Source organism: Microcaecilia unicolor, chromosome 11, assembly GCF_901765095.1.
Source record: "Microcaecilia unicolor chromosome 11, aMicUni1.1, whole genome shotgun sequence".
In the NCBI taxonomy this organism is placed as follows: Eukaryota; Metazoa; Chordata; class Amphibia; order Gymnophiona; family Siphonopidae; genus Microcaecilia; species Microcaecilia unicolor.
The window spans coordinates 16,479,767-16,504,349 of NC_044041.1; the positions used below are offsets into that span (position 1 = coordinate 16,479,767).

Below are 24,583 nucleotides of genomic sequence, written 5' to 3' on the forward strand. Positions count from 1 at the left end.
AAGATTCTACATGGAATGTTGCCACTTTTTGAGATTCTAGAATGTTGCTACTATTTGACATTCTAGATGGAATGTTGCGAGTGGATGAGTGGCCTAGTGGTTAGAGCACCAGTCTTACAATCCAGAGGTGGGCAGTTCAAACCCCACTGCTGCTCATTGTGATCTTGGGCAAGTCACTTAACCCTCCATTGTCTCAGGTACAAACTTAGTTTGTGAGCCCTCCTGTGGAGAAATATCCAGAGTACCTGAATGTAACTCACCTTGAGCTACTACTGAAAAAGGTGTGAGCAAAATCTAAATAAATAAATAAAAACAGAAGCATATCTATAATACAGCTTAGTAAACAGGGCCCTTAAAGACCTAGACTTGGCAGTTTCCTCCTGTTTCTTTGTACTTCTAGCTGAATCAGAACCAGTGCTTGGGTCTGGCACCATAAACTCTCATTCAAAACCACCTGAGGCTTTACTCTCCCCCCCCCCCCCTCCCATTTTATATCCATCCAACATACCCAGGGCCCTGTTTACTAAGGTTCATTAGCGTTTTTAACGTGCCTACAATTATCGCATGCATCAGAGGCATAGCCAGACTTCGAGGTGGGGGGGCACATTTTGGTCTGTCACCCTGCCACTAACCCCACCGCTTTGCCGCTCCCCCCTCCACCGCCCTGCCACTCCCCACCCAAATACCTTGGCTGGTGGGGGTCCCCAACCCCCGCCAGCTGAAGCCTTGTCCAGTGCCGGTGTCCTGCTCTGTCTTCCCCTCACATCCTGCACGCTCCTTTTAGTGAAATTGAGCATGCTCAGTTTCACAAAAAAGACAGAGCAGGACAGGCAACAAGGCAGCGCCAGAGAGCGACGCTGGACAACGCTTCAGTTGGTGGGGTTGGGGACCCCCTCCAGCAAAACCAGAGGCCCACAGGAAATTTGAGGGGCCCAGGCCCCATGTAGTTACGCCACTGACGTGTGCTAACCGTGCAAGCGCCTATAGGGATATTGTAAGTGCGTACATGGTTAACGCGCGTTAAAAACGTTAACATGCCTATAACGCAGCTTAGTAAATGGGGCCCTTAGTCTGGTTATTGCAGCGTCGCTCCTGTGACAGGGCCATTCCCCCCAGCGGAGCTCCAGACTTCGCGCCTTCTGTCTCGCTGCACCCTACGCCTGGAATAAACTTCCTGAGCCCCTACGTCTTGCCCCATCCTTGGCCACCTTTAAATCTAGACTGAAAGCCCACCTCTTTAACATTGCTTTTGACTTGTAACCACTCGCCTCCACCTACCCTCCTCTCTTCCTTCCCGTTCACATTAATTGATTTGATTTGCTTACTTTATTTTTTGTCTATTAGATTGTAAGCTCTTTGAGCAGGGACTGTCTTTCTTCTATGTTTGTGCAGCGCTGCGTACGCCTTGTAGTGCTATAGAAGTGATAAATAGTAGGTTAGTAGTCTCTTGTAACCAGAGCTAATGTTGTGATGTCATAATGCCTCAGGCCACCAATAAGAGCCAACCTCATCAGTGATGTCACAATGGCTTGATTGTCCTAGAAGAAAGACAGTCCCTGCTCAAAGAGCTATGTAATAAAAGTGAGCCAAGTTATAGGACAATCAAGCCATTGTGACATCACTGATGAGGTTGGCTCTTATTGGTGGCCTGAGGCATTATGACATCACAACATTAGCTCTGGTTTGTGCAGCGCTGCGTATGCCTTGTAGCGCTATAGAAATGCTAAATAGTAGTAGTAGTAGCTGCTTCTTCAACCCTGTAATAATGGGCCCTGACTCTAACCAATAGATGTCACCCTTACAAGACGACCACAACGCCTTTGCCCCCTCCCCCTGGGAGGTGGGAGCCATGAAGAGGGGGTGGTGGTTGGGAGGCGAGGTTAGGGGAGGGCAGACTTGTACGGTCTGTACCAGAGCCGGTGATGGGAGGCGGGACTGGTGGTTGGGAGGCGGGAAATACTGCTGGGCAGACTTATATGGTCTGTGCCCTGAAAAGGACAGGTACAAATTCAAGGTAAGGTATACACATATGAGTTTGTCTTGGGCAGCCTGGATGGACCATGCAGGTCTTTTTCTGCCGTCATCTACTATGTTATGTAACACCAGTTCTGCTGCATCTTCAGCCCCAACTAACCAGGCGCCTGGACATTCTCACTTGGCGACAGCGCCGGAGACGTTGCCGCCGGTCCAGCCCTAAGGTCCCCTTTCTTTTGTCTTGAGCACATTACGAGGGAATTCTCACACTGATTCCATAACTGCAACATCCGCAGGTACTTTTTATGAGCAGGGTTTGCATCAGTTTGTAAAATTAAACCATGCACGTACTCTCACTTTGAAAATTGCATAAGGAAAAAGTATCCGCAGACATGCACGCCTCTGTTTTCAGACTAAAGTGATACCTGTACCTGTATAGTTTCAAACACTATCCATGGTTGCAATCCCCACCCCCGAGAGCACCTCTTGCTCAGTGTGGGTAAATATATGTCTTGTGAAGGGTGAATGATTTTCAGAAAGAAATTTTATCAGCTTGTACAGCAGAGTTGTACATGGCCGGTGCTTGTAAAATTGCTATGCCAGAAACATAGATCTGTCCAGGATCTTCATAGGATGGAATTCTCCATTGCCGCACAGAGGCTGGGTGGGTACTGTGGGGAACGGTGGGCACACATGTGACATGGAAATCCATTAAGCCACATTCATATCAGTCAACTGCTCTCTCTGTCTCATTGGTACAGGCATCTGCTTCCGCTACTGAATCTGTAGGGTAGAAGCACGTGAGACCTTACCGCTAAGTCAGTGGGTGGTGGTGAGGTCTCGGGTCGAAAACGGACATGCGTTGTTTTTTATTTTGCTGCACGTCCATTTTCTGGCCCCTTAAAAAAGGCCCTTTTTCCCGGACTTGGCAAAAACTGGCCTGGTGTGCGCCCAAAAGACGCGATCGCACTGCCGCAGGCCACTTTTTGCTGCGGCTTAGTCTGGCAGGTATCAAAATATGTAATCGTTTTTACTTCAAAGACCTTATGTTCCAGGATTGTCCTGTTAGTATTCTTACCATAAAATCATTATTACAATGTTCTGGTTTTGCAAAGTGCTGCCCCACAGAGGTGACATCCTGGTTGGCACTTGCATTCTTCATATGATGTCTATGTAAATTAAATCTTTAGCTGGCCCTTCTTTGATGCTGGGGGGCATGCCGCCTCCTCCTCCTCCTCCTGCCCCAGGAGAGAGGAGTGCCTGAGGGGAGCCAGCTACAGTCCCAGGTCTCGGATTACAGTCCCTCCCTCCGGAGATGACTCTCCTCAGCTTTTTATCTGACGTGGCACAAGACGGAGCAAACTTTCCCAGCTGCTGCAGCTTCATCACTTCCTCCTCCTCCTCTCTGCTGGCGATCGGAGAAGCTCAGCAGCTCCTGTCGGTTCCCCCATGTGGTTCCTTTTGCTGCTGGGGCTCTTCCAGCCCCTGCTGGCCTTTGACATTGACTGGAAGAAGCTGGAGGGTCTGAGCCAGGGCAAGGTGGAGGTGAGTGGCCCCGAGTCCCGGTTCCCAATTGCTGATTGATTCTCTGCAGCAAACAGGCTTTCCTTTCCTCTCTGCCTGCTAGGATGCTTTTATGTTCTGATGCCTGGATTTAGGGAGCTCCAGATTGTGAAATGCACTGTAAAATGTCTGACTGCAGACTAGAATGGGATGAGGAGGAGGGATTAGAGTCTCTAGAGCTGAAGGGAGAAATCTGATTCAAATGTGCACGTTTCAAAGCCTTGCAGGGAATCTCCCTCCGGCCTACAGCAAAAGCAAACATACCTTCCAGCCCCTAAGGCTGTGGCCCACCGTTCTGCGGAGCCTAGGAGCCGACTCTGAGGGTGCTTGAGGCACCCCCAATATTGAGAAAATTCCTTGTATGTGTCCAGGGAGGGGTTATTTCCACTGGGTTTAGCACCCCCAATAATTTTGAAAAGTTGGTTCCCATACTGCAGAAGGACTAATGCCTAGAAGTTGCAAAAAAAAAAAAATACTCTTAGACAGACACTATTTAGGGGGGAATTACAGGAAGCTATTTTGCACACAGAAAAGAGCTTTTTTTAATAAAATTATTGCCTGGAAAGCGTTTGTTTACTTGTATGCAAATGCCAGTAAGAATAAAATGGGTTTCTTAGCAATTAGCATGTGCTAAATCCATTAGCGCACCTTAGTAAAAGGAGTCCTATGTTAGCGTCATGAAATAACAATTTTTTGGGGCATTTTCGCTACTCCAAGAAATGCTCTCAGCAGTGCTGCTCTGAGCCTTTTGGAAATGGAGCTATTCTCTTTTAAAAAGATAAATGTTCTTTGCAGCCTTCACATAAAGGTACTTGAAAGCGTCACATGAACAAAATGAAAAGAATAAATTTGAACACTAAGAATGTTATACTCAAAATCAGACAGCAAACAGAAGTGTGCCAGATTTAAGTTATTTGTTTTAGGAGCAGGTGTGGATTGAGTGTCCGGGTTGGCCCCCTGACTTAATTCCAGATCTTCAACTTGGTCAGTGACACCATAGTTTCTGCGCTTCAGGGTCGACAGCTACCGAGGTGGTGTTTGAAGTCACCGGTAATATTGATTTTGCAGATAAATTTCTTCAGTTCACCAAGTGACCCATTGGTTTTCAGGAAACATGTCAAGCAACCGGTGTTCCCTTTGTTTCAGAAATTTTGTTCTGTTCTTATAGGGAAAAACCCCCATGTTGACCAGCTGTAAATGACACCATAATTAGGTCATGATTTGTAAAGAATGTTTATCACGCCACAGATTTGTTGCGTGATCATTTTATAGCTATCTGATCGGCCTGTTTGTGAGCTGTGCCATTTATTTTATAGAGAGAGGTCTGTCTTTTTTTTTTTATTTGTGTGCGAGAGTTTGTGTGGAGAGGGGGAGGAGTACAGCAATTGTCCCCCACATCCCAGCACTGAGGGGACCTTTTACAAAGGCGCACTGAAAAAAATGGCCTGCGGTACTGTAGACGCGTGTTTTGGGCGCACGCAGAATCATTTTTCAGCGCGCCTGTAAAAAAAATGCCTTTTTAAACATTTTTGCTGAAAATGGACATGCGGCAAAGTGTGAAACTTGCTGCGCATTCAATTAAGGGTCCGAGACCTTACTGCCAGCCATTGACCTAGCGGTAAGGTCTCAGCGGTAACCGGGCGGTAATGGTCTACACGTGTACAATGCCGATTACCACCTGTGCGCCAGAAAAGAAAAATATTTTCCGGGGTGCGTAGCGGACGCGCATCATAAATGAAATTACGCAAGGGCCACGTGGTAGCCGGGCGGCAACTCAAATTGACGCACGTTGGGCACGCGTAGGCGTCTGCGCGCCTTACTTAAAGGGCCCCATTGTGTTCACTAAGGTTGGGTGGCTGGTTGCGGCGGCTCCACTAAACGGGCTACAGATGCCCTACGAGTGGCAGCCACACTTCAATGGCTGCAACATTCTGATGCATCCTATACCCAGCCTTAGTAATTTGCCACCAGCAGCCTTCTCATTCCCTAAATCTTGTTTGGATTTCACTTCTATACTAAATGTGTGTCAATAAACAGTAAAAACGATCAAATGCTGGCGAGACACATGGCATTCCCGGATGCTCAGGAAGGTCCAGGATGGAAGATCCTGGAGAAAAACTCCAAGAGGAGTGACTGTGGTTTTTCACACATGGCCCTGGTTTTCTGTCTCTACTGACTTTTATGCAAATGACGCTGACAGTGAGTCTCTGCACATACCTCAGTGCTGTGTCTCTTCTCACCCCCTGCAGGCCACCTGTGTGAGGGAGACCTGAGCTGACTTGCCAGGTTGCATTCTAGAGGCTAAAACACGCCTACCTGGTCTCGGATGTGTTTACTCAGACCAGTTCAGGCTAAAAGCAGCTCTGACCAGTATGCAGGTAGCTCAGGCTGTCATAAGAACATAAGAGTGGCCATACTGGGTCAGACCAATGGTCCATCTACTCCAGTATCCTGTTTGCCAAACAGTGGCCAAGCCAGGTCACAAGTACCTGGCAGAAACCCAAATCGTGGCAACATTCCATGTAGAACCCCAAAGAATAGCAAGATTCTGGAATCCTAAAGAGTGACAAGATTCCATGCAGAATCTCAAAGAGTAGCAACATTCCATGTGGAACCCCAAAGAACTGCAAGATTCTGGAATCCTAAAGAGTGACAAGATTCCACGCGGAATCTCAAAGAGTAGCAACATTCCACGCTACAAATCCCAGGGCAAGCAGTTGCTTCCCATGTCTATCTCAATAGCAGGCTATGAACTCGTCCTCCAGGAATTTGTTCAAACCTTTTTTAAAACCAGATACACTAACTGCTGTTACCACATCCTCCTCCGACGAGTTCCAGAGCTGAACTATTCGTTGAGTGAAAAATATATTTCCTCCTATTTGTTTCGAGTGTCTCCTAATCTTTGTACTTTTGGAACGAGTGAAAAATCGAGTTACTTCTACTCGTTCTACAGCACTCAGGATTTTGTCTGGCAGGTTATGCAGAGATCTAGGTGGCCAGCTGCTCAGGAAGTAGCCACACTAGTATGGGTACCTGTTTAGATAATTTCAAAGCTTTGTAGTTAGACTTCGGAAGGGGCTAGGTGTGAGCTAAGAGGTGAATTTTGTATGCTCATCTGTCCGAGAGCGCAGGAAACAAACGAGAGAGAAGACTGGTGTGCATGAGAAGCAATATTTCCAATATTTCTCTGTGGCTGGAAGCTGGGGTATAGCCTTAATAGGGTGGATGGGAATAGCAGGGCAGACCAGACGGTCTGCTGGTCTTTTCCATCATTTTTGTACTATTCTATCCTATCAGCACTGCCCTAGAAAAGTATGACATGAGTATGAAAGGGACCAGCTTTAGGAGTGGCCTAGTGGTTAGGGTGGTGGACTTTGGTCCTGGGGAACTGAGGAACTGAGTTCGATTCCCACTTTAGGCACAGGCAGCTCCTTGTGACTCTGGGCAAGTCACTTAACCCTCCATTGCTCCAAGTAAGCCGCATTGAGCCTGCCATGAGTGGGAAAGCGCGGGGTACAAATGTAACAAAAATAAAATAGATACTATTTGAGATTCTACATGGAATGTTGCTACTGTTGGAGATTCTACATGGAATGTTGCTATTCCACTAGCAACATTCCATGTAGAAGGCTGCGCAGGCTTCTGTTTCTGTGAGTCTGACGTCCTGCACGTACGTGCAGGACGTCAGACTCACAGAAGCAGAAGCCTGCGTGGCCACATTGGTGATCTGCAAGGGCCGACTTCTACATGGAATGTTGCTAGTGGAATAGCAACATTCCATGTAGAATCTCAAATAGTAGCAACAGTGGAGGAGTGGCCTAATGGTTAGGGTGGTGGACTGTGGTCCTGGGGAACTGAGTTTGATTCCCACTTCAGGCACAGGCAGCTCCTTGTGACTCTGGGCAAGTCACTTAACCCTCCATTGCCCCATGTAAGCTGCACTGAGCCTGCCATGAGTGGGAAAGCGCGGGGTACAAATGTAACAAAAATAAATTATCATGGCTCTTGCTTCTACTAAGATAACTCTGGGTTTGGAGCCTCTTTACCTCTTATTCCTGGAAAACCAAATTCTGTTCAGAAGTCCCAGTTTTGACTTGGAGCAGGCTGGCAGTCAAAACCCACGACTATTCCAGATTGGATGCTGTGGGTTCCCTGTAGTGCTGTTTCTGAAGTGCCACTCAGATCACTGGAAAACTGTTATGTGCTTCTGAGCGACACTTTGATAAAAGCCAGAGTGAGAACAGAAGTCAGCAGAGGCAGAGAGCACCTCTGTCCCCTCCCATATTGAGGACTGGGGAAGTGTGCATGATGTATGTATGAAGCTGGGAGAGTATCTTTGTATATAAATGTGTCCCAATTGTATATATGTGTAATCAGCTTTTATTCTGAAGTTTCTCTTACATGCTTAACTTGTGTTTTTTTTTGTGTTCTGTTGACAGTCATGTGGTGGATGACAGTTAAATCGTCTCAAAGAGGTATGTATAAACTTTTCCACTGCCTCCAGGTCTTTTTGCAGCCAGGAATCTATTGCTGGGGGTAGAACGGGGGCGGGGGGAGTGTTCTGTACCTGGCCTCACATCTCCATGTTCAGAGAATTACATAAGTATTAACATACTGGGACAGACCAAAGGTCCATCAAGCCCAGCATCCTGTTTCTAACACTGGCCAGTCCAGGTCATAAATATCTTGCAAGATCCAAAAAAAGTACAAAACATTTTATACTGCTTATCCCAGAAATAGTGGATTTTCCCCAAGTCCAATTTAATAATGGTGTATAGACTTTTCCTTTAGGAAGCCGTCCAAACCTTTTTTTTTTAAACTCTGCTAAGCTAACCGCCTTTACCACATTCTCTGGCAACAGCATGGAAGCACAACTTTGTCTTCAGTTTCTTATAACATTCTCTTTGGTGTCATTGTTTTCCCCTGCAACAAAGTTATAAAATACCTTTGTTCAGTTCAAGTAGTGTCTAGTAAGCAGTTTGGTGCATATGATGCGTGTCAGATACTTGAGGCCTAGTTTAGAAACACCGTCCTGGGGTTCAAGATGGCCTCCGGAGTGGAAGATGGGAAATGAGCTGTGGGCACCAGAAAAGGTGGTATATCGAGTCTGATTAAACATAGGACACTGGGGTAAATTCTGTGTAGGGTGCCCACATTTAGGTACCAGGAAAGTATGCGCTAAGTGGCTGTTCTATAAGGAAAAGTACATGTATGCTTTCGATTATAGAATAGTGACTGAAGTCTGCATTTACCTTGAGTGAATTCCTTCCTAATAAATAAATAAATAATGCAGCTTAGTAAAAGGGCCCCTTAGAGCAGGGGTGGGGTAATGTCAGGCTCTGAACCCGCCAGTGAAGCCCACTCTAGAGAACATTGGCATTAAGAAGCCACAGGTGTAGAGACTGGTTCTGAGAATCGGACATCGGTGCTTGAGCTTCATCAAGCTTATGAATGAGTTTGTAAACTTATGACGACGTCCCCACCTCATGGTACGATTCACCAAAGTTTCTTTCACACTCTGAAGCTATTAGGGGGAGAGGCCCTGGGAGCCAGATTTATACTCAACTTACAGGGAAAAGGCCAGGGCTTCATTTCTGGGAGTATGGACTGAAACAAAGTTCCACCATTTTGCTTTACACGCTAGAGCAGCAGGGTTTTTTTTTAATCCAACCCCTCTCTTGCTGCTTCTGCTCTTCTCCACCATTTCACTTCCTTTTTGTCAGTCTTTGAGGGCCAGAACCAGTGACGTAGTCATGGGGGGGGGGGGGCTTGGGCCCCCTCACCTTCACCCTTTTGCTTTCTTGGCTGGCCCTGCTAGCCGAAGACGACATCTGGAGTATTGTGTTCAGTTTTGGAAACCATATCTTGCTAAGGATGTAAAAAGACTGGAAGCGACTCAAAGAAAAGCGACAAAAATGGGCGAAACTTGGTGACCTGAACATGTATACCCTGGAGGAAAGGAGAAACAGGGGTGATATGATACAGATGTTCAACTATTTGAAAGGTATTAATCCGCAAACGAACCTTTTCCGGAGATGGGAAGGTGGTAGAACAGGACGTGAATTGAGATTGAAAGGGGGGCCAACTCGGGAATAATTGTCAAGAAGTATTTTTTCACCGAGAGGATGGTAGATACCTGGAATGCCCTGCCTCGGGAGGTAGTGGAGATGAAAACGGTAACAGAGTTGAAAAATGCGTGGGATAAACACAAAGGAATCCTGTTTAGAAGGAATTTATCCAAAGAAGCTTAGCAGAGATTAGGTGACAAACTGGTAATTGGGAAGCAAAACCAGCGCTTGGCAGACTTCTACAATCTGTGCCCTGATCGTGGCTGGACAGATTTAGCTTCAGAACCTGGCCTTGTAGACTTCTATGGTCTATGCCCTGAAAATGGCAAGGACAAATCAAGATCAGGTATACATATGAAGTATCACATCATACCTTATATCAGTGGCGTAGCTACGTGGGGCCATGAGGGCCTGAACCCCCTGCCGATGACCCTCTCAACCCCCCTCTCCCGCCGCCAACCCGCAGTTACCGTCGCCTACCTTTGCTAGCGTTGGACCCAACCCCCGCCAGCCGAGGTCCTCTTCTTCCTGCAGGACGTCAGACTCACAGAAACAGAACGAAGCCTTGCACCGGAAGAAGAGGACCTCAGCTGGCGGGGGTTGGGGTCCCCTGCCAGCAAAGGTGGGTGGCGGTGGGGGTCGAGAGGGTCGTCAGCAGGGGGCGGGTCAAAGTTGGTGGTGGCGCGGGGGGGGAGGGGTCAGTGGCGCCGGAGGGCTAAACTGTGCCCCCTCACCTAGGGCTCTGGATCCCCCTCCCGCCGAAGTCTGGCTACACCCCTGCCTTATATAGTGAGTTTATCTTGGGAAGACTGGATGGACCATGCAGGTCTTTATCTGTCATCATCTACTATGTTTATATGAGTCACGCCTACAGCAGCAATTAATTCAGCCGTGGCACTTTGGCCGCTAATGCTCAGTTCAGGTCTGAGCAAACTTGGGAGAGCCAGCATTAGCGGCCAAAGTGTGTCTGCCGAATTAAGTGCTGCTGCAGTTGTGACCCAGGCAGGAGTCGTCTTTGGCTGGTGGGGCATCCTTGCCAGGAAATATTTTATTGCAGTGGATGGCTGCAGTTGTGGGGGGGGGGGGAGGTTAGGAATATCAGGACCCCCCAGTCCACTTTTGCGAACCCTCAAAAAAATGGACTTCTGGCTACGCCCATAGCCATAACCCAGTCGGGTTTTCAGGATTTCCCCAACAAATATGCATGAGATCTATTTCCATACAATGAAAGCATATTCGTTGAGGAAATCCTGAAACTCCGACTGGGTTGTAGCCCTCAAGGACTGATGTTGCTCACCCTGCCTTAGAGCCTTAAATTGGATGAGTGTTTTCTTTTCCAGGTCTGTTTCCAATTCCTGTTCCCTAGATCAGGGGTTCTAAGCTTGGTCCTCAGGACACCCCCAGCCAGTTGGGCTTTCAGGATATACACAATGCATGAAATCTGCATACACTGCCTCCTTCGTATGCAAATCTATCTCATGCAAATCCAACTGGCCGAGAGTGCTCTGAGGACTGGGTGAGAACACCATCGTAGATTGTTGACCTTTCTGTGGATCAGAATTTGTTGTGTTTTATTTAATTGATTTTTAAAGTATTATTCGTAGTGTTTTTTCAGGAAGGTAATAAGGCCAGTGCATTATTAGTGCACCAACTTGAGGCTAAAAATTGTTATCCTACATATCTTCTTTAAGAGATTTGAATGGGGACTTGGTTACTGAACCTGCCCAATTATGGGAGTTCTTTTAATTTTATCAATCGCAATACACCTCAGATAAATCACTTAGTGCAATCTCTACCAGTTCAAGAGTGGGTACCAGGGCCGCTTGGGGGGAGGGGGGGGGGAAGTGTGGTAGGATTGCTCAGGCCTGGCCTCCAAGGAGAGCTCAGTGTTGGTGATCAAGAGACTACCAGCCACTGGTCCTTCGCTGCATCCAGCCTATGTAGAAACAGGAAGTTACTTCACAGGAGGCGGGATGCAGCAGGAAGGAAGAACCCATGGCTGACCCAATTTTTCTCAATGGCTGCTGAGGGGGGGTGTGGCAGCAGCAGTGGGTTGGATTGGTGGTGGTGGGGCCCTGAAGATTGTTTGCCGTGTCTTTTGAGGACATTCTTTTGTTTGGGGCTTCACCTATGCGGAAATGGGAGAGAACAAGGAGCATCTTTATCAGATAAGAATATTCTCATGTATAGCGGACCATTCATTAAGAATTCTCTATCATCTAACTTAACCGAACAAAGTCTCAAAATGTGGTACGTATCCTACTCATCTGTCTTTGGTTTCCCTGACATGCTCTGCCCTTTGCTGGAGGGACTGTGGGGGGTAGGGATACGTATTTTCATTGTGGTGGAAGTATCCGTCAAACCTTTTGGACAACGTGTTCTCAGTTGCTATCAGAGGTGCTACAGGTCTTGGTTCCTTCGGTCCTGAAGGTGTTTTTCTTGAATTGGCAACCTCCTGCTCTCTCAGAGCCCCAGTTCAAGGTGTCGACAGTATGTGTAGCAGTTATGCGTAGAGAAGTAGCAAGACTTTGGTCAACAGCAACCCTTCCTAATTTGCTGCAAATCAAACGGAAGCTGTGGCAAGCTTCTCGTCTCGGTAAACCGACTTCTGTACATCCTAGCTGTCTGGCAGTTTTTGAAAAGCAATGGGAATCTTCTAGTACTTGGTACGAGTTGGATTCTTCTTCCTGACTGGGACATCTCTTTTTTGTTCAAGGGGTTATTCTCCTAAGCAGTGTTGCATTACAGAAACGTTTGAACTTGTGGATGGCTATGTGTAGATACTGGTTTGTAGACTTGTTATCTCATTGTAGGTATGGGAGTGTTTTGTTTTTTTTTCTTTCTTTTATATTCTGCTCTATGGGTTCTGTATACCTTTCAAAAATTCCTTAATAAAGTTTGGAATGGAAAAAAAAAGAATTCAATAAACTTAAATTACAAACTGGCATGTACGACTGACACTGAAGACCAAGGTTAAGAGAGTGACACAGAACTCAAGTTCTATCTAATAGATTTATTCGGCAGTCAAACAACAAAAAGGAAAAAACAGCTTTTCCTTTAGCAAAAAAATGTCTTAAAACTCAAGAGCTGAGCAAACAGAGGATCAGACAGAAAGACCTTTACTGGTTCTGTGCATGGCAGATCTTGTCCCCACTGGGTCAAAAAATGGAAAAAGCAATTTTGAAAGTAATTTATCCTTGTATACACTCCTGGGGGGGGGGGGGGATGCACACAGTTTAATAGGGGGAAAAGACATACAAGGTTCAGTTCTCATTTATTTTTATTTATTGCATTTGTATCCCACATTTTCCCACCTATTTGCAGGCGCAATGTGGCTTACATGATGCCATAATAGCGATCGCCATTGCCAGAGTGAGAAATGCAGAGTGGTGTTGCATTACGGGTCATAAGTGACAGAGTAAATTAAGCAGTCAAGTATAAAGAGTTCAGTTTTGGTCAGTCCTGGAAAAGGTTTCGTTGTTGTCTGGTGTTTAGGCTGGATCATTGTGGTATGCTTTTTTGAACAGATAGGTTTTCATTGATTTCCGGAAGTTTGCTAGTTCAGGTGTTGCTTTCGTGATGTTTGGTAGCGCATTCCATAATTGCGTGCTTATGTAGAAGAAGCTGGATGCATATGTTGATTTGTATTTTAGTCCTTTGCGGCTGGGATAGTGGAGATTCAGGAATGGGCGTGCTGACCTTTTTGTGTTCCTGGTTGGTAGGTCTGTCATGTAGACTAGGGCCCTCGCCGTGAATGATTTTGTGAACCAGGGTGCACATTTTGAATGCAATGCGTTCTTTAAGTGGGAGCCAATTAGTAGTGAGAACTTAATTTATTTTATCTACCCGGGACAGGGAAAACACCTGACACGGCTTTGGGAGAGGAAATGGTCTAGTGCAGTTATTCCCAAGTTCAGTCCTGGAGTATCCCATGCCAGTTAGGTTTTCAGGATATCCACACTGAATATTCGTGAGAGATATTTGCATGCACTTCCTCCACTACATGCAAATCTCTCATGGATATTCATTCTGGACATCCTGAAAACCTGACTGGCTGGGGTGCCTTCAAAACCAGGTTTGGGAACCACTAGTCCAGTGGTTAGAAAAATGGGCGGAGAACCAGGGAAGCCAGCGTTCAGTTATGCTTCTCCCAGAGCCTCCTCGGTCAGGTCGCTATCATCCATTGCCTCAGACACCCACTTTGATTGTAAGTGCTTTAGAGCAGAGGCATAACGGACCTGAATATTTATCAGCACTGTGGATCAGTGCATACATTCAATATTGCTATAGAAATACGATGGTAGAGGCAAAGATAGCCTTGGACTCACCCTAACCAGTTAAAAAAAACTTTCAAAGGTGTATCGTGAATGTCTAACAAAAATGACAGTGGCAGGTAGCACGTTTAGACACTAACCCAGTGGTTCCCAAACCTGATCCTGGAGGCACCCCAGCTACACAGGTTTTCAGGATACCCACAATGAATATTCATGAGAGAGGTTTGCATGCACTGCCTCCAACAGGAAGGGCAACCTTTATACACAGAGGGCTGCATGAATGTCAGTACTACCTGTAGCAGTCTGCAACGTTATTTTTGCTCACACCTTTTCAGGAGTAGCTCAAGGTGAGTTACATTCAGGTACACTGGGTACCTGAATGTCAGAACCAGAAATGCAGAGTTCTACAAACTTTCTATGCTAGATAAATTAATAAGTAAAAATGTAACTAAAAGTGACAGAAACAAACAGCTACAGTGGCTATTCGGAAAATATTTGTGAAATACAATAATTAGACTAATCAAAACTCTGGTTAACAACCTTTTACATCCTATGGTCTCATGGGTCACAGGTTACCCACCCCTGATCTCTAATAGCACCTGCCTCGGTCATGCAGATGCGAGGTATTGTTTCTGATTCCCATCTAGTCCCTTGGAAAGTCTGTAAAATTGTAATGTTACAGTAGTTTTAGGATTATGAAAACCTGTTCCTCACCCACTCATGTGCCAGAGGTCACACCAGAGGCTTTGCTGTCTCTTTACTGTAACCTTCTTGTTAACATATTTTGCTTTCTCCCCCACAGGTGAAGGCCTTTGTCATGGAAGACCTCCCTCTTTAGTATCCTTTTATAATAGGCCAGTGTTTTAACTGTAGTGGGCTAAATTTGTGGAGGGCATGTTTTGGGGGTTATCTATGAAGAAATATGTCAGATGGTCCAGATGGTATGGGGGAATGGGGCTTGATATACTGCCTTTCTGTGGGGTTTTTTTTTTTTTGTAACTACATTCAAAGTGGTTTACATATTAGATACAGGTACTTATTTGTACCTGGGGCAATGGAGGGTTAAGTGACTTGCCCAGAGTCACAAGGAGCTGCAGTGGGAATTGAACCCAGTTCCCCAGGATCAAAGGGGCAATGGAGGGTTAAGTGACTTGCCCAAGGTCGCAAGGAGCTGCAGTGGGAATTGAACCCAGTTCCCCAGGATCAAAGGGGCAATGGAGGGTTAAGTGACTTGCCCAAGGTCGCAAGGAGCTGCAGTGGGAATTGAACCCAGTTCCCCAGGATCAAAGGGGCAATGGAGGGTTAAGTGACTTGCCCAGAGTCACAAGGAGCTGCAGTGGGAATTGAACCCAGTTCCCCAGGATCAAAGGGGCAATGGAGGGTTAAGTGACTTGCCCAGAGTCACAAGGAGCTGCAGTGGGAATTGAACCCAGTTCCCCAGGATCAAAGTCTGCTGCACTAACCAGTAGGCTACTCCTCCACTAGCAACATTCCATGTAAAATGTACAAATAGTAGAAACATTCCATTTAGAATCTCAACTAGGGAAAGGGACATGGGACTTGATATGCTGCCTTTCAGTGGTTTTTGTAACTACACTGAAAGCGGTTTACATAGCATATACAGGTCCTTATTTGTACCTGGGGCAATGGAAAGTTAAGTGACTTGTTCAGAGTCACGAGGAGCTGCGGTGGGAATTGAACCCAGTTCCCCAGTCCCCTGCACTAACCACTAGGCTACTCCTCCACTCCACTGGAGGTATACAGTGAGGGTGGGGTGAATCACGAGAGAGGCGGTTGCAGTGAGCTTGCATTAGAGCCATGTGCTAAGTTGGCCCCTGGCTTCCTAATGCAAAATAATAGCTTCACAATGTAATAAGAGAAGAGCCTGCAAAGTACCACCATGAAAAACCAGTGCTGTAGTACTAGGCGGCTGTTTCGCCTTATCACACTGAGAAAAAGCATTTATTAAATCACAATAAACTATAAATTATTTCAGTTAACAGCTGAGTGTATAATTGAAGAGATAGAGGTTGATGACTTCCATGGTATTAACCATCAGCATCTTGAGAATTCTCTCCTTTTCTTGGCCAACAGGTACATCATGGTTATAATGGAAAACTCAGAAAAACTTGGGGTCCCCAAACTTACAAGCAGCTGTGAGAATGAGCACTTAGAATCTTTTTGGACGTCAGAAATTGGGGGGGGGGGGGGTGTTATTTATATGGCTTACAGACACCCCCTGTATTGCAAAAGCCTGCAGGCTCTTCCTCGGAAGTGCAGGGTTGGGGTTTATCTTATGTAATCTGATCCTCACCTTGTAATGGCTGTTTTCCATTTTTCATCTGATGAAGGAAGTGAAGGTATATTTAGAGACTGCTACGCCTGCTTAGGAAAAGTGAGGAACTGCTGTCTGCAGGGCCAAACTTGAGGCTGTCATAATTTGAGACTCTGCTCTTGCTTCTGGGTTGCGTAGCATTGAGGGGAAGGTAGGCTTTGGGCTCTCTTCAAGGTTGCAGTCGGACACTCCCTTAACTGCGTCCCTTCAGCCATAATTTAGTGATGAAGCACATCGCTGGAGCGGACCCTGAACTCATCCTTTTAAATGCTAAATATAAAGAACTGGAGGTAAGGGATTTCCTGAGACACTACGGGTTGAAAAAGAGCACATTTACTATTTCTTGTGTAGACGTAATGGCATGATCGGCTTTGCTTCTTACTTATTGCAGTAGGGCAGTGGGGTTTTTTTTAATGCAGGTCTCGGGGCTACACCCAGCTAGTCAAGTTTTCGGGATATGCATAGTCATTGTGGATAATTTGCGTACCACTGCCTTTGTGGTATGCAAATCATCTCACGCAAATTAATTGGATATATCCTAAGCATGGGATAGACTGGGTTGAAAGAAGCACTAGAATAGGGAATGGAGTAGGAACAGCCATTATGGGAGAATGCATATATTTTGGGGTTCCAGCCTCTCCTAACAGGAGTCACTGCAGGGATTGGGGTAGAACACTGGCTTTAGGAAGAGGGAGAGGGGAGCTCTGTTCCTACAGTCCCAGCCCCTCAGACTGGTCACAGCTTAAGTCACTGCACTGCCCCCAACGCATGTCAGTTCAGAGTTACCGCCCGACTACCGCGTGGCCTGGGCGGTAATTTCATTTTTCAAGAGCATCTGCTATGCGCACCGGAAAATATATTTTATTTTCCGGCGCGCAGCGAAAACCAGGTGGTAATCGGCATTCTACGCACGTACACGATTACCGCCCGGTTAACACAAGAGACCTTACCGCTAAGTGAATGGGTGGCGGTAAGGTCTCGGCCACAAAATGGACGCACACCAATTTTTATTTTGCCGCACATCCATTTTCGGCAAAAAGTTTTAAAAAGGCCGTTTTTGCAGGCCTACCGAAAAATGGGCCTGCACGCATCCCAATACAAACGCCTACAACAGCGCAGGCCATTTTACAGCATACCTTAGTAAAAGGACCCCTAGAGAAGGGAATAGAAATACAGTTGCACAAGGAACGCAAGCCCAGCCTCCCCCAGCAGGAGTTGCTAGAGGAAATTGTTATATGAACACTGGCTGTTGAGAAGCTTCCAGCTCCATCGATATTAGAAATAGTGCAGAATCAGTTGCTGACTAGGGGGAGAAGGAAAGGAAGGACCTTTCACAGCTCCTGGCAGTCCCGAGATCATCTAGGCCAGGGTTGGCCAACCTCCGTCCTCGAGGGCTACAGTCCACTTAGGTTTTCCCCAATGAATATGTTTGAGATCCATTTGTATGATTTACTTCCACTGTATGCAAATAGATCTCATGCATAGTCATTGGGGAAATCCTGAAAACCCGACCTGGCAAGAGCCGAGGTTGGACATACCTGCTTTAGGCCCAGTGGTTCAAAGCAGGAGCCAACCTCAACAAACCACATCATTCCAGTGCCTAGCTGCAGGGTTGCATGTCATTAACCAAACTGGTGATTCAGCACCAGGGCAGCTGTCTTTCAAGGGGCGTCCTCAGCTTTATTAGTTGTGGGAACACAAAGCTCAGAACATTTCATTATTCTTTTTTTGTTTTTTTTAGAGAATTCCATTGACAGAGATGAAACGGGATGAAATCAATCAGTTACTGCAAGACCTGGGCTTTTATAGGAAGGAAAGCGCCGATGCTGCAGTGCCTACCGAGTTCCTCCATGCGCCAGCAAAAGCAGACGGCACCAAAGACACTGGACACGTGGAAGAGGGGAAACAAGATCTATAAACTGTCTAAAAAAAAAAAAAATGAGTGTGTGGTGAACAGAAGCAATTCCACTTTTTAGAACTGAATTAGTTACACAGGAGAATTTAACCCCCCCAAAAAAATTGATTGTAAAGCTGGTTTCTGTATGCATTTTGCACTTTTAAACTCTGTCTCGGTGATCATCCAAGGGTAGCCCGGTAACGGAGAGGGCAGTCCCAAAAGAAGTGACAAGATGTACGGACGGAATCTGAGCTTGATCAAGCGTTAAGAATGAGTTCGAAACTCATGGCAACATCCCAGCTCATGGTATGATTCACTGAAGTTTCTTTCATATTCTGCAGCTATTAGGGGGAGAGGCCAAAGGAGCCAGATTCATACTCAACTTACAGGGAAAAGACCAGGGCTTCATACGTAGGAATATGGACTGAAACAAAGTTCCACCATTTTGCTTTACGTTCCAGAGCAGCAGGGCTGTTTTATCCAGCCTCTTGCCCCCAGGAAGGGAAGGGAGGGGTGGGCATGGAGCACAGCAGAAAGCAGCCTTTCTCCTACTGCTTCTGCCCCTGCTCCACCATTTCACTTCCCTTTTATCTACAAATTAAGCATATTCGATTGGTCCCCCAATTAGTGCCCTGAATACATTATTGGTATTCAGCTAAATAGCAATTTAAATTCAAATACAAGTAATCGGAGCTTAGCTCTCTTAGAAGACTAAGGCATGGCACTAACAGCAGTCCTTTATCCCCCCCCACCCTCCCCTGGCCATTTACATGCAGAATCATTGCCCCCAGCATGAAATACCTCTACAAGGGGATTGTGGGAGAGGGAAAGCATGTGAGATTATGTGAACAAACAGAAGAGGTTAAAGGCACATCTGTTTACCTGGCACTACTTTTCAAACTTACGATTTACTTCCAAATATGGGCTACGTACTTCTCTAGGCCCTCTTTCCCTCCCCCAACACTTAAAAAAAAAAAAAAAGAAAAACCTTAAAAGTTGTAGAATTAAATTATAGTTTCAAAAGACCCAAACGGGACCTAGTTAAGAGACTTGGAAGCTTGTGGGTGCTGCAGACCCCGACTGTGATCTCCCCCATCCGTAAAGAACAGAATGACATTCCCAGCTGAAAGACGTTCTGGCTGAGAACCGATGTAACGAGTTCTGGAAGACAAGGGAGTTGGACACAGATGGCGATAGGAATGAAGGAGTTATTAATAAAGATTCTTTAATAGAAACCTCTGCCTGATGGTCATTTTCACTTTGGTGAACACGTCTCTGCGTAACCATTTTACTTGTGAAGTTCTTGGGCCTTTTTGAATACGTTTATGTTTTATAGCTCCAGTGAGGGATGGTTTCTAAAAAAATTCAGCAACACTGATCCCTGCTCACTGCTGCTCAGATGTCGGTGATCTATGTGAAATGTAGACCTTTATCAATGGCATGTGGGCAGGCTCAGGTTTAGACACGGAGAAGCTTTTTGTCAGCATAACTCTGCTTCCCGAGGCTGATGGATTGGTTTAATTTATTATCTTTATCCACTGATAAAATTCTGACCCAGGGCAGAATCTCCAAATGGGTTGTCTGTACAGATAAACAAAAAGCAAGGCGGATTTAAAAACAGCGGTAACAGCATGTCCGCCACAGAGTATATCATCCACTAAAATAGCCATATGTACAGAACAGGCCCACCGTTGCAAGCATGAGGCCTACAGGAAGTACAACCAGGCGAAAAGGGTTGAGTATTCAACAAAAAAGGAGAAATAAATGAAAAAGGGAAAGTAAAAACAGAGTACGCATTTGTGCGCAAGAGATTTAACCTTAATAAAAATGATAGGTTGCGTTGGCTTGCTTTTTTTTTTTTATTGCTTATGTTCCAATTACTTCTTGCTCATCCCTAGGGTGTGGGCAGTGGGGTTGGTCTCTCTTTGTTTACTGCTTAAAAATAGAAATGAACCTCATCTGTAAGCCAGGCGCTGTAGAGTTACAACCTCAATCTGTCTCGTTTATTACTTGTATTGTGCCAGAGACAGCTTTGTTCTAGAGGTGAGAACATAATACGTAAGGGCAACTTAGCAGAGAGCACAGCTGAGAATGTTGTGCGATTACAGTGCCAGCGGAAACAACTGATGTAGCTTTCTGCCACACTGGCTTGGTTTCTCCATCCACAAGCAGGGGAGTGTACGGTACTCTTGTATCCTCAGGAAAATCTAGTTTTTTTGGACTCCTGATGCCAGTACCCCCAGCTCTCAGCTGCTCCTCCTCCATTCTCTCACTCTATACTTCTGTGCCACATCAACAGCAGGTAGGTTAACTCCTCACCACAACCACCCAAAAAAATTTTTCAACAAAAGGTAATAACAACCACCAAGGGAGGGCATAACACATCCCCTACACACACTCCTGAAAAATCTTCACATGAATCTCCAGCAGACTTGAGTGCACTCTGGATTTGGTATCAAGGCACGAACCTCTTTCAGCTGCAAAATCACACTGTAATCTTAGAGAAAGAAAGCGGTCCAAGATTGTAAAGCTGAACTGCACTTCACCCCCAGGAAAAAAAAAATCGGAGAACTTTTACACCATGGGAAAACAGCATTGTGCTCTAGAAAACCAAACTCTTAAAATAGTAGCCAGTCAATTGCAAATGCTCCATCGTCATCATTCCCTGCTTGCGAAGACATCTCCCTCCAAATATCCCCAAGAGTAACACCGGGGCTTTTTTTGAGGGGGTACTTGGGGGTACTGAGTACCGGCACCTTTTCCATTGTCTGCTAAAATTGACCCATGGACCCCAAGTTTTAATGAAAGAGTTTAGGCCCTACACACCAATTCTGCCTTATCATAGATTCTTTGGTTGCAGGAGGCCTGGCTATTGTGGGGTGGGTCCCTCAGTGATCACCCCACCCCTGAAGAGTGGTCTAGAATTTGAGTACCTGCACCTTTTTTTGCTAGAAAAATGCACTGAGTAACACACCCAGATTCACTTGTCCATTCAACAATGTACTTATCATCTCCCTACGTTCACGTACGATGCCCACAATATATCATCACGTAACGCAGAAGTGACCATTGCAGCACAGGGGACTGCATGCAGGACAGCTCAGGACTTTGTGATAATTCCCACCACCAATTGGCAGATACCCATTGTGTGGGGGTGGGGGTGGGGGAGTCTCTGGAGATGTTGTCCTTTATTTGTGAAACTGTATCCTTGACTTTATCTGCGAGGTCTTCATTCCACCACCTGCTCCCTTTAAAGGATGGTAATATGGAATGCACCATAATGTATGGGCGGAGGTTTGAGCTCAAGCCTAACAGTATTTAATGTGAGTAGTTTATGACCTCTACATATTTATTATAGATATATGCGTACACTGGTCATAAAGATCTACTTGGGCTCAGCTGTATGAACGTACACAAATATTAGAAGGCGGAACATCGTATGTGCAATGATGGTTCCACTGTGACACCACCACATATTCCTCTTGGGGATATAATGGGTGGAAACGGCATGTCTTGAAGGAATGGATCCTAAGGAGCTTAGCCGAGATTAGGTGGCAGAGCCAGTGGCAGGAGGCGGGGATAGTGCTGGGCAGACTTATACGGTCTGTGCCAGAGCCGGTGGTGGGAGGAGGGGCTGGTGGTTGGGAGGCGGGGATAGTGCTGGGCAGACTTACACGGTCTGTGCCCTGAAAAGGACAGGTACAAATCAAGGTAAGGTATACACAAAAAGTAGCACATATGAGTTTGTCTTGTTGGGCAGACTGGATGGACCATGCAGGTCTTTTTCTGCCGTCATTTACTATGTTACTATGTTTTATCTTCCGCCTTGACCGATATACTCATATCACCCCTCTCCTCAAGTCACTTCACTGGCTTCCGATCAGATACCGCATACAGTTCAAGCTTCGCCTACTAACCTACACATGCACTCGATCTGCAGCCCCTCCTTACCTCTCTACCCTCATCTCCCCTTACGTCCCTACCCGTAACCTCCGCTCTCAAGACAAATCCCTCCTTTCAGTACCCTTCTCCACCACCGCCAACTCTAGGCTCCGCCCTTTCTGCCTCGCCTCACCCCATGCTTGGAACAAACTCCCTGAGCCCATACGCCAGGCCCCCTCCCTGCCCATCTTCAAATCATTGCTCAAAGCCCACCTCTTCAATGTCGCTTTCGGCACCTAATCACAACACCTCTACTCAGGAAATCTAGACTACCCCAACTTGACATTTCATCCTTTAGATTGTAAGCTCTTCTGAGCAGGGACCGTCCTTAGTTATTAATTTGTACAGTGCTGCGTAACCCTAGTGGCGCTCTAGAAATGTTAAGTAGTAGTAGTAAACGGTATGGTCTGAGCACATTTCAAAACACTTTATAATATTTATAGCATTTTAAAGTGCATATATAAAAAAAAGATAAATTATTTTGAACCGAAGTTTATTATAGCGAGGTTATGGTTTAACTTGGTTTGTTGGATTTGTTCTTCCTGATTTTTTGTAATTTATTAGCATAATCACGGCCAGTGATAAGGCTGACTGCTTCCAAATGTGCTCACAGAATCTGCATTTTTTCCCTCTGTTCAGTACGAACCACTCTTGTCTGTAGGCCATGGTCTTGTTTAAATTCATATCCCTGTAACCATTCCTGGGGTCAGGTTTTAATCAACAGATGGTCCCTGAAACAACACCGTATTTGTGCATTCGCCTGTCTCTCCTTGTTTATTGATCTGTTTCCACTGTTGCTTCCAGCACAGAGCGTAGTCCATGTGCCACTTAAAAGAGATATCATTAGGTGAGGAAGAGGGTGGGGGAGGGGTGGGATTGTTGGGGGATGGGATTAAAGATTAAAATGAGGATGACGGGGCTGTAGTACACTGAATTTCCAGAGTGTATATTTTCGCAGTCGTGCTTATGGATTTTCAGACAATGGAAAGTATTCTTTGTTGAATCATCATCCATAAAAATGTTGATATTCTACTGAGTGGGTGGAGGGAGGGTTAAAATAGAGAAATGTTTGATGGCTATAAACAGGAAATGGTTTCACTGGTTAATTAATGTATTTTAAGAAAGTGTAAAGTGATCTATGTTTGGACATGTCATCAATAAAAACGTTGAAACATAAAAGAGATATCATTTCAGGCATATAGAATTCATGGAACACAGCCTCCCAAAACCTTCCAGAGACTGACACATGTGCTTTATGATGAGAATCTATTAAAAAAAAAAAAAGACACATCCAGATGTTACAATTTAGAAACACAAAGAACAGTGGCTTAAGAGAGCACCACGAGGAGTGTGTGAAGTGGAACAGTCCAAACACAGGAGATAAGGCTGCTGCAACTTAGATTTTTGATTTTTAAAGCCTTTTGTTTTCATACCTTAGTGACCCTAAACTAATCTTGTTTTCACAATCTGCTGTGTGATTATGTTTTGAGCAGAACAGTGAAACCTGAAAGAGGTCTATACCAACTTTCACAGAACAGCAGGGGGTCTCATCCAGGAAACACACCCAGCCAATCAGTCAGGATACGCACACAATGAATATGCATGACATAAATTTGCATGCATTACCTCCACTGTATACAAATCTATCTCATGCACCTGCTGTGCAGCAATGCACAGCTAATGTCCACCCCACCCAGTGGCATAGCCATGGGTGGACCTGGGCCCGCCTACCTAAACTTTTTTCTCCCTTAGTGTGGCTGGCAGAGATCCCCAAGCCCCAACGGCTGAAGACCTTCTCCTTGCCAAACAAACTTACATCTTGGGCAGCTGGTGAAGGAGGCGTGAAACTGAGCATATATGGAGGCCAGAGGCAATAGCGGCTTGGGGACACTTCTAGTGACCACCCAATGCCAACCCCTTCGACCCCCCCCCCTCCCGCTGCCAACCCTCCCCTGCCGCCGTCGGGTACCTTTGCTGGCGGGGGTGCAGGAAGTCAGACTCACAGAAACAGAAGCCTGTGCGGCCGCATTGCTGACCTGCAAGGGCAGGCTTCTGTATGTGCAGGACGTCAGACTCACAGAAACAGAAGCCTGTGCGGCCGCATTGCTGATCTGCAAGGGCAGGCTTCTGTTTCTGTGAGTCTGACGTCCTGCACGTACAGAAGCCTGCCCTTGCAGGTCAGCAATGCGGCCGCACAGGCTTCTGTTTCTGTGAGTCTGACGTCCTGCACATACAGAAGCCTGCCCTTGCAGATCAGCAATGCGGCCGCACAGGCTTCTGTTTCTGTGAGTCTGACGTCCTGCACGTACAGAAGCCTGCCCTTGCAGATCAGCAATGCGGCCGCACAGGCTTCTGTTTCTGTGAGTCTGACGTCCTGCACGTACAGAAGCCTGCCCTTGCAGGTCAGCAATGCGGCTGTGCCGGAGAAGAGGACTTCGGCTGGCAGGGGTTGGGGAACCCCGCCAGCAAAGGTACCTGACGGTGGGGGAGGGTTGGCGGCAGTGGCGATGGGAAAAGACTGTCGAAAGGG

General features: G+C 46.2%; 1 protein-coding gene across 1 annotated transcript; it reads left to right on the plus strand.

The window, feature by feature from the left end:
- Positions 1 to 3,302: 3,302 nt before the first annotated feature.
- SELENOM (selenoprotein M) lies at positions 3,303 to 19,346 on the plus strand. Its single transcript, XM_030218803.1, has 5 exons — positions 3,303 to 3,519; positions 7,977 to 8,012; positions 14,682 to 14,716; positions 16,426 to 16,504; positions 17,956 to 19,346. The coding sequence occupies exons 1-5, from the start codon at positions 3,424 to 3,426 to the stop codon at positions 18,130 to 18,132; spliced, it is 423 nt and encodes a 140-aa protein (XP_030074663.1). The 5' UTR covers positions 3,303 to 3,423; the 3' UTR covers positions 18,133 to 19,346.
- Positions 19,347 to 24,583: the final 5,237 nt, after the last annotated feature.